This window comes from Magnolia sinica, chromosome 17 (genome assembly GCF_029962835.1).
Source record: "Magnolia sinica isolate HGM2019 chromosome 17, MsV1, whole genome shotgun sequence".
In the NCBI taxonomy this organism is placed as follows: Eukaryota; Viridiplantae; Streptophyta; class Magnoliopsida; order Magnoliales; family Magnoliaceae; genus Magnolia; species Magnolia sinica.
Window position 1 is genome coordinate 5,061,400 of NC_080589.1, and position 17,836 is coordinate 5,079,235.

General features: G+C 38.3%; 1 protein-coding gene and 1 pseudogene across 1 annotated transcript; both read left to right on the plus strand.

Moving 5' to 3' along the window:
• Nucleotides 1-6,636: 6,636 nt before the first annotated feature.
• Nucleotides 6,637-9,101, plus strand: LOC131230637 (UPF0481 protein At3g47200-like). Its single transcript, XM_058226527.1, has 2 exons — nt 6,637-8,379; nt 8,479-9,101. Exons 1-2 carry the CDS (start codon nt 7,341-7,343, stop codon nt 8,994-8,996), a joined length of 1,557 nt encoding a protein of 518 aa, XP_058082510.1. The 5' UTR covers nt 6,637-7,340; the 3' UTR covers nt 8,997-9,101.
• Nucleotides 9,102-15,699: 6,598 nt separating this feature from the next.
• On the plus strand, nt 15,700-17,410 carry LOC131230639 (UPF0481 protein At3g47200-like; annotated as a pseudogene).
• The last annotated feature ends 426 nt before the right edge of the window (nt 17,411-17,836 follow it).

The window sequence follows — 17,836 nt, forward strand, 5'->3', positions numbered from 1 at the left end:
TGATTTTCAGGCCAGAACATTACAATGCTAGGCCCCATCTGGTGAATGGCAGTGATCTCCAATAGTGCCAGGTTGGCATGTGCCAGGAATTGCTTGCTTCTTCAATTTGCCCATGCAGAAATTGCATTAGCGCCTCTTACTTGCTTAGTTACACGCGCGCACACACACACACACACACACAAAAGAAAAAAAACAGAGACAGACAGACAAGAAGACATGGGAAAAAAAACAGGAAAAACAAATTCCATATCTTTCTATTTGATCAGTGACAACCAAAAAAAAAAAAAAGGAAGAGGAATTTGTTGTAAATTAAACATCCCAAAAATTACAATTCACTTAATTCCTCTAATTTGAAATAAATATATGTGTGTGTGTGTGTGATAAAATGCCAGTAAAAAAATTTTAAAATAATAATAATAATAATAATCTTCCAACATCCTCTTTCACCATCCACTTTAAAAAAGGGTTACAGTTTCAAGCATCAAAATCCACTGGAATCCCATAGATTTACAGTTCCAAACATAAAAACCCACTGAATTCACTAATATCCTCTAGTTTTTTAAAATTACCTTCACAAAGCCTCTTTTTCAAAAAAAAAAAAAAAAAAAAAGGAAAGAAAGAAAGAAAAAAGAAAGAAAGAAAGATGGATTATTCAAGGATCTACAGTTTCGAACGTCGAAAATTTCACTAATATGCCAAAAAATATCCTCAATTTCTTTAAAATTAAAAAATAAAAAACAAAAACAAAAACATTTTCGTTTTCTCTTAATAAAACCAAAACGCAAGAGATTAAATCAAAGATTTACAGTCTCCAATACAAACAAGCAATCAATTTGACTACAAAACAAAACCCTAACATCAACCTCTCAATCTGAAATCAACTCAGTCAAAGAAAGAACATGGATTAACGTGATTTTCAACGGATTTGTGTGAAAATACCGCAAAATGATTCGATCTCGAAGCTCTTTTGCGTCGAGAAATTGAAAGGAGGAAGAATTTCTTACGGTTTTTCGGATCTGAGCTTCTCTCTTGAAAGCCCCGTGAGAGAGAGAATGAGTACCTTCATCGTTGCACGAAGACCCAACTACTGAAGCTGCCATGGATTCTAACAGCTGCTGAGAGGAGGAGAAGACGGACCAGATCTGGGGAACGGAGGGAGAGAGCGAGAGCGAGAGATTAGGGAATGGAGGGAGAGAGCGGAAGATTTGGGAATTGGGGTTTTTTGGGCGCGGCTCCGTTTTTGAGCGCGCGCCCAAATTTAGGCTGGGTCTGGTACGGCTCTGTGGGCCCCACCATGATGCGTGTCAAACATCTAACCCATCAGTCAGATGCACCATCCCATAGTGGGCCCAGGGATTAAAAATAAAATCAATTTATGACTTTTGTGAGCCACACCACATACAAATGTTGAGAGGGGTTACCCTCCATTAAAACATTTATAATTATTTTTTGGGCCCACCGAGATGTGGTCCACAAATCCAGCCCATCCATTATGTGTGCGCCACTTGGATGAGGGGTCATACCAAGTTTCAGACGCATCCAAATTTCATGTGGGGCCCACCAAGTGCTTTTATATGTTTTAGGCATGTCTTCACATGATTTTAGATGGTATGGCCCATCGGAGTTCCGTATATAGCTGATTTTTGGGATATCCCATAATTTAAAGGGGACCCATCAAATGCACGGTTTTGATGTTTGACACATATCATGGTGGGGCCCACACAGTTGACCTCATGGGGACGACATGGATTAAACACAAAGGTCAAGCTGTGTGGGCCCCACCATGACATGTGTCAAACATCAACACCGTGCATTTGATGGGTCCCCTTTAAATTATGGGATATCCCAAAAATCAGCCGTATAAAGAAATTAGGTGGGCCATACCATCTAAAATCATGTGAAGAAATGCCTAAAACATATAAAAGCACTTGGTGGGCCCCACCTGAAATTTTTATGCATTTGAAACTTGGTCCGACTTCTCATCCAAGTGGGACACACATAATGGATAGGCTAGATTTGTGAACCACATCTCGATGGGCCTAACAAATGATTATGAATATTTTAATGGAGGATAACCCCTCTCAACTTTTGTATGTGGTGTGGCCCAAAAAACTCACGGATTGACTTAATTTTTAAACCCTAGGCCCACCATGGAATGGTGCATCTGACTGATGGCGTAGATGTGGGCCCACTTTGATTTATATATTGTATATCCATATGATCCATTTGTTTTGCCAACTCATTATAGGATATGAGCCCCAAAAAGAATCATATTCAAATATTAGGTGGACCACACCACATGAAAACAATAGTGATTGGTTATCGATCATTAAAATCATCGTAAGGCCAACTGTACTCTTTTTTTTTTTTTTTACATTGAGACTATAATTCTTCTTCAAAAGACAATGTTTAACAAGTTCAACTACTGCTACAATAAGGGCAAATACTTCATAACCATGAAGAATGAGTAAATATTTCTATTTTTATTTATTTATTGATTTATTTTATAGGAATAGGATTCCTTAAAATTTCATAAACAAAGGGAGAAATTCGAATTATAAAAGAGATTTTAACATCAAAGCTGTGGGAAAAAAAAAAGGAATGTGATACTGAAACACCCAAATCCAGATGGACAAAAAACCATCAAATCCCAAAACAAAAGGACATAAATGAAGAGAAAACATAAACATCAACTTGATCTAAACTTCTATGAATGTTATTTTTAATGGTGGACGTTTAGTCCCTACTTTGTAGTCTACTTAAGCTTTGGACCTGCCCTATTTTTTGGTTAATATCTTAAAATGATCCGAGAAAAGCGTTGAAAAGTATGGAGAAAGTCAATCCATGACTTAGGTGGGCCAAGAGCTTAAAAATAAAGTCAATCCATGACTTGGGTGGGCCACACCACATAATATAATGGAGAGGGGTTTCCTTAAAACATTCATAATCATATATTGGGTCTGCCTAAATGTGATTCACATATCCAACCCACTCATTATGTGTGTCCCACTTGGATGAGGGGTCAGACCAATTTTCAGCCACATCCAAAACTCATGCTTTTAAATTTTTTTTGGATGTCTTCACATAGTTTTAGATTGTATGGCCCACTTAAGTTTTGTGTACAGATGATTTTTGACAAATCTCATAACCTAAAGGGGACACATCAATTCCACTGTGTTGATGTTCGACACACATCATGATGGGGCCCACAAAACTTACTAATATCAATTCTTAGGTTCTCATGAGGTTAGTAAGTTGGGTCACAATTTTGACTAGAATATTTGGCTTATTTTATATATCTGGTCCATTCACTCTATTTTACTAGTCAATACCTCGAATTTGACTAGTTACTCACCTCAATCAGACTACATATGAGAAAAGATTTTGGGTATACCAAGATTGATCAACAATTTCAATGAAATTTGATTTAAACATCTGAAGTTATTTACTCTTCAATTTGAACTGATTAGATTGTCCAAAAACAGTTAAATGTTGTTCATAATATCAAAAATATATGAATGAATAGAAAACACAAACATCAGCTTAATCCAAAACTTTTATGGCCTTCAAGAAATTTTAAATGGTAGAGGTTCAATCACACTATTTCTTGTGGTGTGGTCCACTTGAGCTTTGGATATATATATATAAATATATATATATATATATATATATATAAATATATATATATATATATGCTTCCTTTTTGTTCTTTAGACCTCAAATTATCTATTAACATGGATGATTGGAGTGGATAAAATAAATAAATAACAGTGGACCCCACAGAGTTTACTCTGGTAAGGGTAACAAGTAACTCACCTAAATGTAGTAGAGAAGGGTTTCCTTAAAACATTCATAATCATATATTGGGCCTACCTAAATGTGATTCACATATCCAACCCACTCATTATGTGTGTCCCACTTGGATGAGGGGTCAGACCAAGTTTCAACCGCATCCAAAACTCATGTGGGCCCCACCAAGTGCTTTTATATTTTTAGGATGTCTTCACATAGTTTTAGATGGTTAGTCCACTTGAGTTTCGTATACAGATGATTTTTGAAATATTTCATAACCTAAAGGGGACACATCAAATCCACAGTGTTGATGTTCGACACACATCATGATGGGGCCCACAAAACTTACATCAATTCTTAGATTCTCACGGGGTCAGTAAGTTGGATCACAATTTTGACCAGAATATTTGACCCATTTTACATGTCTGGTCCATTTACTCTATTTTACTGATCAATACTCTCATTTTGACTAGTTACTCGCCTCAATCAGGCTACATATGAGAAAGATATTGAGCATACAAGATTGATAAACAATTTCAATGAAATTTGATTTAAACATCTGAAGTTATATACTCTTCAATCTAAACTGATTAAATTGTCCAAAAAAAATTAAATGTTCAATTAGTGAATGTGCCTAATAATTTAGTAATTTTATTTTTCACAAATAAATTTAACTTTTTTTTTTCAAAATGTATACTTTTTTTACTCTTTTAACTAAATATCATTTTTATTATAAATAAATTTAACATTTTTTTTTACAAAATTTAGTTCTCTTTTTAAAAAAAATATATATTTTTTACAATTTGTCAATTTTTTCACAATTTTGTTTAATTTTTAAATTTTTTTTTTCAAAATATCATTTTTTAATCTCACTTTCGTTATATAACTTTTTAAATTTTCTTGTCAAAACACAAAATCTAGTTTTATTTTTTTACAATTTGTCAATTTTTTTCACAATTTTGTTTAATTTTTTAAATTTTCTTTTTGAAAATATCATTTTTTAAATCTCACTATTGTTATAAAACTTTTTAATTTTTCTTGTCAAAAAACAAAATCTAGTTTTCTTTTTTAAAAAATATATTTTTTAACAATTTGTCAATTTTTTCACAATTTTGTTTAATTTTTAAAATTTTCTTTTCAAAATATCATTTTTTTATCAAAATTTTTTTTCAAAATTATCAACATTATTCAAAGTTTTAATTTTTTTTTTTCGAAATCTAGATTTTTATAAAATTACAGTTTTTTTTTCCAAATTTAAAATTTTCATAAACATTGTTAATTATTTTTCTAAGCTTCTCAACTATTTTTTTTCGTAATTCTTAAATTTTTAGAGTTTCTTAATTTTTTAACATTAGCATTGTGTGAGGCAGGGATATAAGATGGTTTAGGGCCGCCTCTAATAGAGACGGTCTTCGACAGTCTCCAATAGAGACGGTCATTAACGGTCTGTAATAGAGACGGTCGTAAACCGTCTCTAATGGAGATCATTGACAGTCTCTAATAAAGACGGTCTTTGGCAGAGCTATGAGACGGCTAAGGACCGTCTCTAATAGAGACGGTCTTTAACAGTCTCAGATTACAAGTACAGGACGGCCAATGACCGTCTCAAATGATTGCATGTAAGACGGTCAAAGACCGTCTGTAATACGGACGGCCAATGACGTCTCAAATGACCGTATATAAGACGGTCAACGACCGTCCTTAACAATTTGTGGACGTTCAAATTTTTAAGACAATATTAAGAACAGGTAGGAGCCGTCTAAAATTTTAGAGACGGTTTGTGGCCGTCTCTAAAGCGTCTTTAAACCAAGAAATTTTAGAGACGGTCCAGAACCGTCTCGAAATCCGTCTTTTTTTTCCATTTTTCATGTAGTGGAATAGGTTTTTGGAGTTGGGTTTGGGAGAAATAAGATCATTGACATGGTTGGGTCTACCCAGCGGATGGATTGGATTGCACATATCAGCTTGCTTTTGACATGCATGATGTTCGATCTAAATGGGCTCCATTACATGTGTGTGGCTTAGAATCTCTTAGGATAGAATAACTAATATATATCAAATAAACTAAAATTTAATACTAAGACTCGCTGGACGAACCAATCCCAGGTAACTTAGACTTTAACCAGGTCCATGACATGGACCTAAGTTAAACATGACTAAACCCGATTTTTAATCGAGCGTAGAAGGTGAGACCCATACCCGACTGACTACCCATCCACAGCCTTATGGATATGATTATAAGAGCGCACTCCGATGGGCGGTGGTAACACCATTAGTAGGAGACGCATTGCGTGGTGTACCACACACCACGTCACCAAGTTCTGTAGGCCCCGCCATGACGTATGTGTTATATCTAAACCGTCCATTCATTTGGGAAAAATGTTTCAACTTTGGATTCCATGGTGTATATCTCAACCGTCCATTCAGTGGGGGTTGAACTACTGTTAGAACCTTCTTATGGATAACAGAAGTTTTGTATAAATCTTATATTTGTTTTTTTTTTTTTTTTTTTGTTGTTGTTGTTTTTCTTTTTCCCTTCATCAAGGTCAGGGTGTCCATAAGAGTAATTTTGGATGGAAAATAAATATCATGGTGGGTCCTAAGAATGTTTCAATGGCGGGAATCATTGTCTTTTTTTTTTTTTTGTGGCATGATTCACTTGAGCTTTGGATATGACTCATTTTTGAGCTCTTACCCTAAAATTATCTCCCCAATTGGATGAACGGTAAATACATCATAGCGGAGCCCACGGAGACATTCATAATGGGTCCTGTTGTTAACATGACACTGATATCTTACACACAAGTGGCACGTTGGGGGAAGGAAGATACTGTACCACACGTTCTGGTATAGATCAAAGGTCAGGTGGACCATAGTGGGGATTGCACGCCCACCATTAGTAACTCCTTGGCACTGGCAGAAGTTTTGATCAAGCTGATATTTGTGTTTTCCCTTCGTCTAAGGTCTACGCAACCTATATGAACATGTTAGATGGAAAATAAAAATCAACGGTGGATGTCCTTATCACGACTGCTTCCAATGGAGTGCATAGAGCCCTTGCTTGGACCGGGTCCATCCAAGTGGGCGCAATCCGCTTCTGCTCGCATACTTTTCTCGCAGTACTGAGGAAATCACATGTGGATTATGAGACTCGGTCTTGACATTGGCAGGAGCTCTGTGGGGTCCACCGTGATGTACGTATTATATCCATGCCGTCCATCCTATATGAAAGATCATTTTATAGCATGAGCCCCAAAACGAAGCAAATCCAAAGCTCAAGTGGACCACACCACAAGAACCAATGGTGATAATGATTCCACCGTTTAAACGTTCTTGGGACCCACCGTGATGTTCTTTTGCCATCCAACCTGTTGATAAGGTCACATAGACCTAGACGTATGGAAACACAAACATCAGCTTGATCAAAACTTCTGCAGCTCCCAAGAAGTTTTTAACGGTGAGCATTTAATCCCCACTGTGTGGTCCACTTAATCCTTGGATCTTGATCATTTTTGGACTCAATAACCTAAAATGATATTGAAAAATGGATGGACAGAATGGATAAAACCCATACATCACGGTGGGCCGCACTGCTGGGATCGGCAGGTGCAGTACGGAATCCGCGTCGAAGGAACCCCGAGACCCTTAAAATCAGATGTGAAGCCATGAGAGAAGTCCACCGGCAGCAAGGGAAAAAAAAAACAGTGCATCAGGAATCGTATCATTCACTACCGATACGAGATACAATGGCCGCATCATTCATGGACGATACGTATGAAATAGAAGTGGAAGCGAACACGTCAACCAACGCCTCCCCAAGACGGAGAATCCTACCCCCAGGTAGGCAAGCACTCGCCAATTCCATGATGAAATCGATCAACGCATCCGTTTCCAAGCTCAGACATGAAGATCCGCCCACAATCTACATAGTCCCACGAAAAATCCGTCAAATAAAGAACGATGCATACGAGCCTGATATCGTATCGATCGGACCATACCATCACGGCAAGAAGAACCTACAAAGAATGGAAGAACACAAATGGCGGTACCTACATTCAATCCTCTCCCGCAATCCCAACCATCGGTTGGAAGACTACCTCGAGGCTATCGAGGAATTAGAGGATAAAGCACGAAGTTGCTACTCTGACAATGTGGGCCCGCAGATGGGCAACGAGTTTGTGAAAATGATGGTGCTTGATGGTTGCTTCATTGTCGAGCTCTTTCTCAAGCTGAAAGAAGAAAAGGAAGACCCGATATTTAGTACGATTTGGATGCTGTCTCTTATCGGGTATGATATGCTCTTACTCGAAAATCAAATTCCTTTCTTCGTTCTACAGCGTATTTTCAAAATGGCTTGTACGGTGGACGAACTGTTCCTTTATTCACTTCCTGAGCTTGCCCTTGATTTCTTCAAAGACTTCTTGTATAGGAATAAGGAAATCCCTATCATGGATTCCTACCATCATCTGCTTCATTTGTTACAGACGCATGTGATACCTACCGGGGAGTCCTACCTTCCGTGCAATCATAAAGTAGAATCCATCCCCAACAAGTGGAGGAATCCAGTCAAGTACTTGCGCTCGAAAGGTTTTCTCCCAAGTCCAAATAATTCCCAGTTGCCCATTAGTAACAATCCATCTCCACCGGTCAAGATGATCTCTTGCGCTGCTGACCTTCAACTTGCAGGGGTGAAGTTGAAGAAGAAAGAGAAGTGGAGTAGCATCTTGGATGTGGAATTTAAAAACGGGGTGTTGGAAATCCCGCCCTTACAAATAGATGGTTCCACCAATACTCTTTTTCGAAACCTTGTAGCGTTTGAACAATGCTATTCAGAGGCTACAATCTGCTTCACGACTTACGTTTCCTTCATGGATTGTATTATCAACACGTCCAAGGATGTGGCGTTGCTTTATCGGAATGGGATCATGGATAATATGTTGGGAAGCGATCAGGAGGTGGCCCACCTATTCAACCAGCTCTGCATTGGGACATTCGATTACCCGATTAATTACCTATCGGGTCTATATTGTGATGTGCAAAAACATTGCAACACCAAATGGAACTTGCAGTGGGCGAGCTTGAGGCGCAATTATTTCACCAATCCGTGGGCCAGCCTTTCTTCAATAGCGGCCGTGATCCTCATCCTGGTCACTATCGCCCAAACGTTCTACACCGTCTATACCTATCACCGACCTTCGTCCTAGTTCTTGATCATCATGTTTTAATGGTTTATATGATTTTGATTTTTTTTCATTTGAGCTCCGCTACTTGTGTGTATGAAAAACGTTACTGTAGAAAATGAATCTTGGTTTTCTTTTGGGATTTTGACTAAAGTAGCATTGTGGTAATGCCAAATGCTCAGACCTATTACGCAGCAAATTTTGGATTCGGATAGAGAGTGTGCTCTAACCTGAATTTTGGCACAGGACTCGTACACGGAGTATAATTAAATCATATATTCATACCGTTGTACTTAGTTAAAATGTAAACTTAGTTCACAATTGCAAATGTCTAGTAAAATATCTTTCATTCAATCAACCAGTAAGAAATTTTATAGGCATTCAATCCCACATATCGATAACATTCACAATAGCTAAGCATGGTGCCACAACCCACCCATTTGGGACTTTATTTAACTATTTACTAACAAATGCTTTAAGTATTCATAACTTTTAGCTACTCATCTTAAATTTGTTCAAAGATATAATTAAAGAAATAGCATAAATTGATCAACTAGATGTACTATTGGCTAAACATATTCAGCTCGTCTTCATCAAGATAGCTATTGCTCTTGTGAACCATCCACTATACTTCACTTTCCTTCTCTGAAACTTGAGTAATCGTTTCATCGTTCATTAAATTTATATAAATTTTTCATCAATATAATATCAACTGGCTAAGCCCAATGACCGAACCCATCATGGTTTGTACACATCATAAATAAAATAGGGATGCATGAATGTCATGAGATGCATGGATGCATGAATGCATCAAGTGGGTTGATCAGTCCACTTGCTTGAGTTGAATTCCATCAACTCGCATCTCCCCTCTTAAGGTAGGCTTCCACCATCTTGGTAGGCTCCCACATATTATGGGTATCTAGAGATGGTCCCCTAGGTCACCCGGTATTGTAAGTACCTACATGTCATCTAAGGAGTGCCTCTAGGTATTCAATACAGTTAGGCCCCTATTTTAGTCCTGGGGTGCCCGAATGTACAGTAGCTTTTTGTTAATGAAATGGTTACAAATTCTCTAAAAAAAAAAAAAACAATGCATGGCAATGGGATGTATGATAATGATTGATGTATGATATTAACAATTGTCATGTACGTATATATATAGCAGCATGTTGAATTTCAACTCTAAGCGAATTAAACAAAACACTCAATACAAGGAATCACAAATATCAAAACAATGAGATGACTATTTTAATTACAATGGAGAGGAAACATGTTAAGATCACTTACCTAAAATCTGGTGATGTGGATTCTGATATGTTACATTGAGATCAATCGGTTAGAGATTACCTAATTACATATCTTAATTAACTCACTAATTACATATATCGAAACTTATTTGATCAGTTCACTTCTGGTTAATCAATTCCTTAACTCGGGACAACCCACATGTAGAATTCAACTATCAGATTCTAAATTCTCATAGATCTCATTCACAATACTTATAATTACTCATCTTTTCATGTGAGATCCACTTGATTAACCAATGGGCTTTGATAATTTTATTATCTTTAAATGAGCAAGGGTTGTCACTAATTTATCTCACAAAATTAAAATATCAAAGTTCTAAACAAACATAAAATTCTAGTGTATTGTTGACTAGTCTAACTATTGATCAACACTACCTTCGACCGATCAAGGTTCGATTGAAATCTACTTTGATCGGTCAAAATAAAATCTGAATTTTCACAATATTTACTGGATACTTTTTGCCCATTTCGATTGGTCAAAGCTACTTCTTTGATCGATCGAAATACCCTTTGATCTGTCGAAATGCCTTGTCAACCTATTGAACTCATTCTGATTTTTGGAATTAAGTTGTTGTACCATTTGGGCTTTTTTCGACCAGTCAAAACGATCCCTTGACCGATCAAACTGACCTTGGTTGCATTTTTAATAACTTTATAATTTTTCCCCTCTTTCTCCTATTTTAAATGATACATTGATCATATGGGACAGATCTAAGCCATCCATTGACATCATAAAATTTCATATTGGGAAATGGTCAATAGATCACTTAGATTTGGTCCATCAATCCTTTTAAAATCTAATTCGAAATATAATGGGTTTGATTCTATCATTTCATCTTTATGGCTATTAAACTATCACATTCGTCCATACTTTCTGGATAACAAGTTAGATCTATCCCAAGGTACAAATGATTCCTACAGTTATATCTAATTGCTACGGTAATCATATGATTTGATTAATTTTCTTATATAAATGGATCAAATTAAATCTAACACTACTAATGGACCACACACAACTTTACATTTTACATCTATAATTAGATCTAATACAAATGGCCCATCCGCTGATCAGATTGATCTGAAATTTAAGGCACTGGTATCTTTTGGTCCTTAGGATCAAATGATCCACTCAGATCCATCCTAACATAGTTCAAAGAAAAAATAACTTATTACTTCTCCAGGAATGGATCCTCCAACCTCACCCTCAATAAAGAGTCAAGACGGTAAGAGTCAATCCATCAACCACTCTCTCAACCAAGAGTGTCTCTACCAACTTAGTTATTGACTTATTTTTATTATTAATTTAAACATTAAAATTTTAACTGCTAATTGTAGTTTTAAGTGCACAGAAATTTATGGTCGTTACATAACCCCTGGACAGCCTTTTCAAAATCTTTTCGCGTTGAGCCAACGACTGATGGGGGATGGATTCATATGGGGTAAACATTGTTAGGCCATTATACTGTTTGTGAGAAATCCACACCATTCACATATTTTTTCAAATCATTTTATGACATGAGCCTAAAAATGAGGTAGATCCAACGCTCAAATCAGCCACACAATAGAAAATAGTGGAGATCAAACGCCCACGGTTGAAACATTCATGGGGTTGCCTAAGTTTTGAATCAGGATAAAAAAAATTATTCTTCCAGTTCATCCTTATGGTAAGGACCTTATGAGCATTTAGGCCACTTTATGAATGGTTTGGTGACGCAAGGATGAACATGATGAGATCGAGCACCGTCTCCCTCGAGAGAATAACTATTTCGAATCTACGGAACTTATTCTTTGGACTCCACATAGAGGCTTCTTGAATCCACGAGAAAGAAAGCAAGCAAAATAGAAAATAAATTCTATCAAATTTTAAATTAATTAATGAATGAACTAAAGGAGTTCACAACCCTTTAAATAGGGATATCAAGCAATGAGAGAGAAATCAGAAGCAAACTATAACTAAAACTTCTAGAATTTGCAAGTTACTATAAATAATAAACTTACTATTTATAGACGATCGTGATGTCTACTAGTGCGTAAGGTTTTCAGCCAAAAATAGTAAGTGTCTTATTTGGCTTCACCAAGCTATTCTCCTAATTCTAAGCTCTTTTCACGTTGGGCGCAATTCCTAAAGCCCAACGGATGAAGAGTTATAATTAAACTAAAACTTACTATTTATAGTAAAAATGAAATTAAAATAGGGAAATGACCATCGATCCAGGGGTATTTTGCAAATTCAGCTTGGGCATAGCCGAGTTGAGTGGCTAAAGTAGCTTATTCTACCCCAAAATCATATATTTTACGCTGATAAATCGTTTCAGATTGTGAGATATGCCCAATCTAAGGTCTGACAGTCCGGATCACTTCTGTCGCTGACCGGGCCTTTTCTGATCCATCTTGGTTATGAAATTGTCCGCAACCCGCTCTACATCATTTGGATTGCATATAAACATCTTAGTGGAGCCTAGAAAGGTCTAAACGGTAAGCAACCCCTTTCCATTGTTTCCAATATGTGGCCTACTTCAATTTTAGATCTGTCTATTTTTTTGTCTCATGTCTTAACATGATCTTCTAAAATGGATGGATGGAGTACTGGATTTCCTACAAGCATCACAATGGGCCCAACATAAGTTCTGGTGGCAAGAACTTGTTGCAAAAGGCTTTTGCTCAAATTCCGCATGACACAGATTGGGTAGTAGGACCTAGCTAGAGACCGATGGTCCCATGAAACCCATTATGGTGTATGTGTTTTATTCATGCCATCCATCTATTTTGAAAAATCATTTTAGGGCATGAGCCAAAAAATGAGGCATATCAAAGGATTAATTGGACCACACCACATAAAGTAGTGAGATCAAAAACTTACCATTGAAAACTTCTTGGGGGGATAGAATGGATTCAACACATATCCCACAATGGGCCGCATAACCCTTGACACATTATAATCACGACCCAAACCCTTAACACATGACAACCTTGGCCCTTACACATAACAACTACAACCTAGACCTTGACAACCTCAACCCTTAAGACACGATAACCTTAACCCTTAACATATGACAACCACAACTCAGACCCTTAATACATGACAACCACAACTTAGGCCATTTATACATGACAACCTCAACCTTTAACAAATGATATATGTTCATTGTCTTTCAAGACAATACATTATAAAATTTAATTTTTATCTCTTACATTGTCTTCCACATGACAATTACAACCATCCATCTCTACTTCAAATCCCTTCCGGCAATCAATTCTCCTCATGACAACAAAAACAACCATCCCTCTCTATCTATAACCAAAAAGTAGCTTTCATATCTAAGAAAATATTACTTTGATTTAAATCATTTGATATATCTTCCACTTATCAATAGCTTCCATCTCTAAGAAATGTGGTCGTCGAAGCAAAAAACAACACTCATTTTTAGGGCTGTAGAAGTTGTTGATGGTGCCCATATGCTGTAAAAGTTGATGTCGGTGACCGTATGCCAGAAAATATGGTTAGAGAGTGCTGATTGGTCCTCATAAGACATGCTTGAAAAGAAATAAAAAGAGTCTTAGGAAAACAACAAAGGAAGAAGGTCCATGGGAGCACTAGGCTCCAAGCCGGGACAATTTCATTCCATTTTTTATTTTTTATTTTTAAGTGTCTGGGGCCAGCTAAGGCATTTTATTTAGAGGTCCCAATTTTTGGGGCATTTGGCTATACCACCGTTCTAAATCCCTTCTCTTTTTAATCCAGTAATTTATCCTCACTCGTTCAGGTTCCGTAATGAATCGCTCTTAGGTCCAAGTTGACTCGGACCAGTTGCATACGATTATGACAAGTCGCCAATCATGACTACGAATGTTCAAGGATCCTGATGGGAACTTTTAACGTCTAACCAACCCAATTTTTAATCAGATCTGAATCCATGAGGCAAACCTAACCAGCTATGGACCCAATATGTGGACACGATTTTGTGACCCTTTAAACCGGTCCTGAACTCTGCATCCAGATGTTAGGGTTGTCAACAGGTCCGGTTTGGATCAAGTCCTATAAGAACCATAACCAGGCTAATCAGTTTTGGATCTTGCTGGTTGGTCTAGTTCTTGAAGTCCCACACATATCTGCTGCCTTTGACGTGCATGATATATGGATAAACAGGCTCTATTATACATGCGTGCGCCCTTAAAAATACTCATCTCTTTTGTTAGAATAGAAAGACTAATATATATCAAATGAACAAAAATTTAATACTAACACCCGCTGGAACGAACTGAACCCGAGTAGACCTGACCCAACTGACTTTAACTAGGTCCGTAACATGGACCCGACTTAAACATGACTAAAGCCCGATTTTTCACTGGGCTAAAAGGTGAGATCCATGGAGACGGATTGGCTACTCCCCCTGACACCAGGCTCGTGGCTGGTGGTCGGTGCTCTGTGGGCCCACCATGATGTATTTTTTTAATCCATTCCGTTCATCCATTTTTATAGATCATTTTAGGGATTTATACAAAAAATTATAGGGATATAAATCTCAGGTCTACCACACCACAGGAAAACAATAATGATTGGATATCCACCATTAAAATCTTCCTAAAGCCCACTGTACTGTTTATTTGAAATCCAATCTGTTGATTGGGTCATAAAGACCCAGATTAAGAAAAAATAAATATCAGCTTGATCCAAAACTTTTATGGCCCCAAAACGTTTTTAATGGCCAACGTTCATTCAACACTGTTTCCTGTAATGTGGTCCAATGAGATTTAGATATACCTCATTTTTTCTCTCATAATATAAAATGATCTATAAAAATAGATGGACGGCATAGATGAAACACATACATCATGTTAGGGCCCACAAAGCACCGACCATCAGCCATTGCCTAGTGGCAGGGGGAGTAGCCAATCCGTTTCCGAGACCCATGCGCAACCGATTTTTAACCGCGCGCTACTCCCTATGTCGCCATGGTACCGCCCTGCATCTCCACAACACATGCAGCAACGGTGCATGTGTCTTGAACCATATCTAAGAACTTTTTTTTTTTCCTAATCTGGTGGGCCCCACTTGAACAATCCATGAGCATGAAAAGACCGTGATTTTACAATCGTAACTGACTGATTGCTGCAATTTTTGAGCTTGGGGGTGCATTCTCTGACTTTTCCCAGTGTGGTTCATGGCGGGGCCCACCGGGAGGAACAAATTCCAGGCAGGCTGGCTCAATCCGCTTCTTCTGCGAATACTTTTCTCCTAGTATCGATGAATTGCGACGCGGATTGCGTCCCGGCAGGGGCAGGACTCGGTCTTGGCAGAGACTCTTTCAGGCCCACCGTGATGTGTGTATTTTATCCGCGTCAAAGGAATTCAAAACGCTTCATCAAAATCAGATATGAGGTCATGAGATATTTCCATAGGCAGCAATGAATAAAATCAGTGTATCAGGTATCGTATCGTTCACTACCCAATACAAGAGTGCCTATAGACGCATCGATGAAGAAATTATGAGCATGTAGTAGAAATGGAACGAAGCGAACAGGCGTTCATGGGTGATATCGAGATGTGCCAGGAAGCGAACACATCGACCAACGACTCAGGTGGGAATGCAGTAGCTGATTCCATGATGAAATCGCTCAACACATCGAACAACGCCTCAGGTGGGAATGCAGTAGCTGATTCCATGATGAAATCGCTCAACACATCGACCAACGCCTCAGGTGGTCATGCAGTAGCCGATTCCATGATGAAATCGCTCAAAGATGTCGTTTCCAAACCCAGACGTGGAGATCCGGCTACCATTTACAAAGTCCCACGAAGAATCCGGCAAGTAAACGAGAGTGCATATGAGCCCCAGATCCTGTCGATCGGCCCATATCATCACGGCAAGAAGAGGCTACAAGGAATGGAAGAGAACAAATGGCGGTACCTACAATCTTTCCTCTCCCGCAATCCCAACCATCAGTTGAAGGACTACGTCAAGGCCATCGAGGAATTGGGGGATAAAGCACGAAATTGCTACTCCGACAATGTGGGCCCACAGATGGGTAACGAGTTTGTGGAAATGATGGTGCTTGATGGTTGCTTCATTGTCGAACTCCTCAAGCTCAACCAGGTCAAGGAAATACAGAAGGAGATGGAGAAGGTAGTTGATGTTTGCTTGAATGCCAAGCTCTCTCTCAAGCTAGGAGAGCTATGCAAGCTGGACCCGATGTTTGGAACGACTTGGATGCTTCTTCTTACAGGGTATGATTTGCTTCTACTCGAAAATCAAATTCCTTTCTTCATTCTGCAGCGTATTTTCCAAATGGTTAGTCCGGTGGATGGTTCACTTTACCAAGCTCGCCCTTGATTTCTTCAAAGACTTCTTGCAAAGAAATGAGGAAATTCTGCTCATGGATTCCTATCATCATCTGTTCCATTTGTTACATTCGCATGTGATACCTAGTGAGGAGTCCATTCCACGCAACCCCAACAAGTGGAAGAAACTGCTCATGTTCTTGCGCTCGAGAGGTTTCTTCCCAAGTTCAAATAAGCCCCAGTTGCCCATTAGTAACAATCCATCTCCACCGTTGGCACCCAAGATAATCCCTTGTGCGGCTGACCTCCATCTTGCAGGGATCAAGTTCAAGAAGAAAGAGAAGTATAGAAGCATCTTGGATGTGAAATTTAGTAATGGGGTGTTGGAAATCCCTCTGTTGGTGATTGATGACTACACCAATACTCTCTTTCGGAACCTCTTAGCTTTCGAACAATGCTACCCAAATGCTAAAATTCGCTTCACGATTTACCTTTCCTTCATGGATTGCCTTATCGACACGTCTAAAGGTGTGGCCCTGCTCCATCGAAAGAGGATCATAGATCATTTGCTGGGAAGAGATGAGGATGTGGCCACCCTATTTAACCAGCTTCGCGTTGGTACCATGGATACCTACGATGATAATTACCTTTCGACTCTATACAAGGATGTGGAAACACATTACAACACCCGATGGAACAAGTGGTGGGCGAGCTTGAGGCGCGATTATTTCACCAATCCACGGTCCGGCCTTTCTTCAATAGCGGCCGTGATCCTCATCCTGGTCACCATCACCCAAACGTTCTTCACCGTCTTTCCATATTACTGACCCCGCGGTCCTGGTTCTTGATGATCATGTTTTAAGGGTTTAGATGAATTTGATTGTTATTTTATTTTATTTTTTTTCTCATTTGTGTTTAGCTAATAAAAAGTATCTTTTGTGTGTGTGAAAAACATTGGTTTTCTTTTTAACCTTGCAAGTCGTCCTAACAAGGGTTGTACATGAACCGAGTTACCTCGGTTAGCTCGCTCTACTCGACTTGAAAAAGTTCAATTCGACTCGGTTCGAAGCTGAGTTTGAGCCGAGTCGAGCAGATTTTTTGAGCTCGAAAAATTTCGAACCAAGTTCGAACTTGCCCGAGCTCGCTTGACTCGGATTGAACCCTGGGTCAAATCGAACTAGTTTAGTGACTCAGTTACTTTGATATTGATGTTGCTCACCAAGTTTTTGATGAAATGACTCAATGAAGTGTTGGCTGGTGTTAAGGAAGGTATGTAT

Bases quoted from the DNA above. Each gene is read 5' to 3' on its own strand.
- LOC131230637 (XM_058226527.1), top strand. From the start codon at position 7,341: ATGGACAGAATGGATAAAACCCATACATCACGGTGGGCCGCACTGCTG. The intron at 8,380-8,478 runs GTTTTCTCCCAA...TTCAACTTGCAG, and splicing joins CAAGTACTTGCGCTCGAAAG to GGGTGAAGTTGAAGAAGAAA.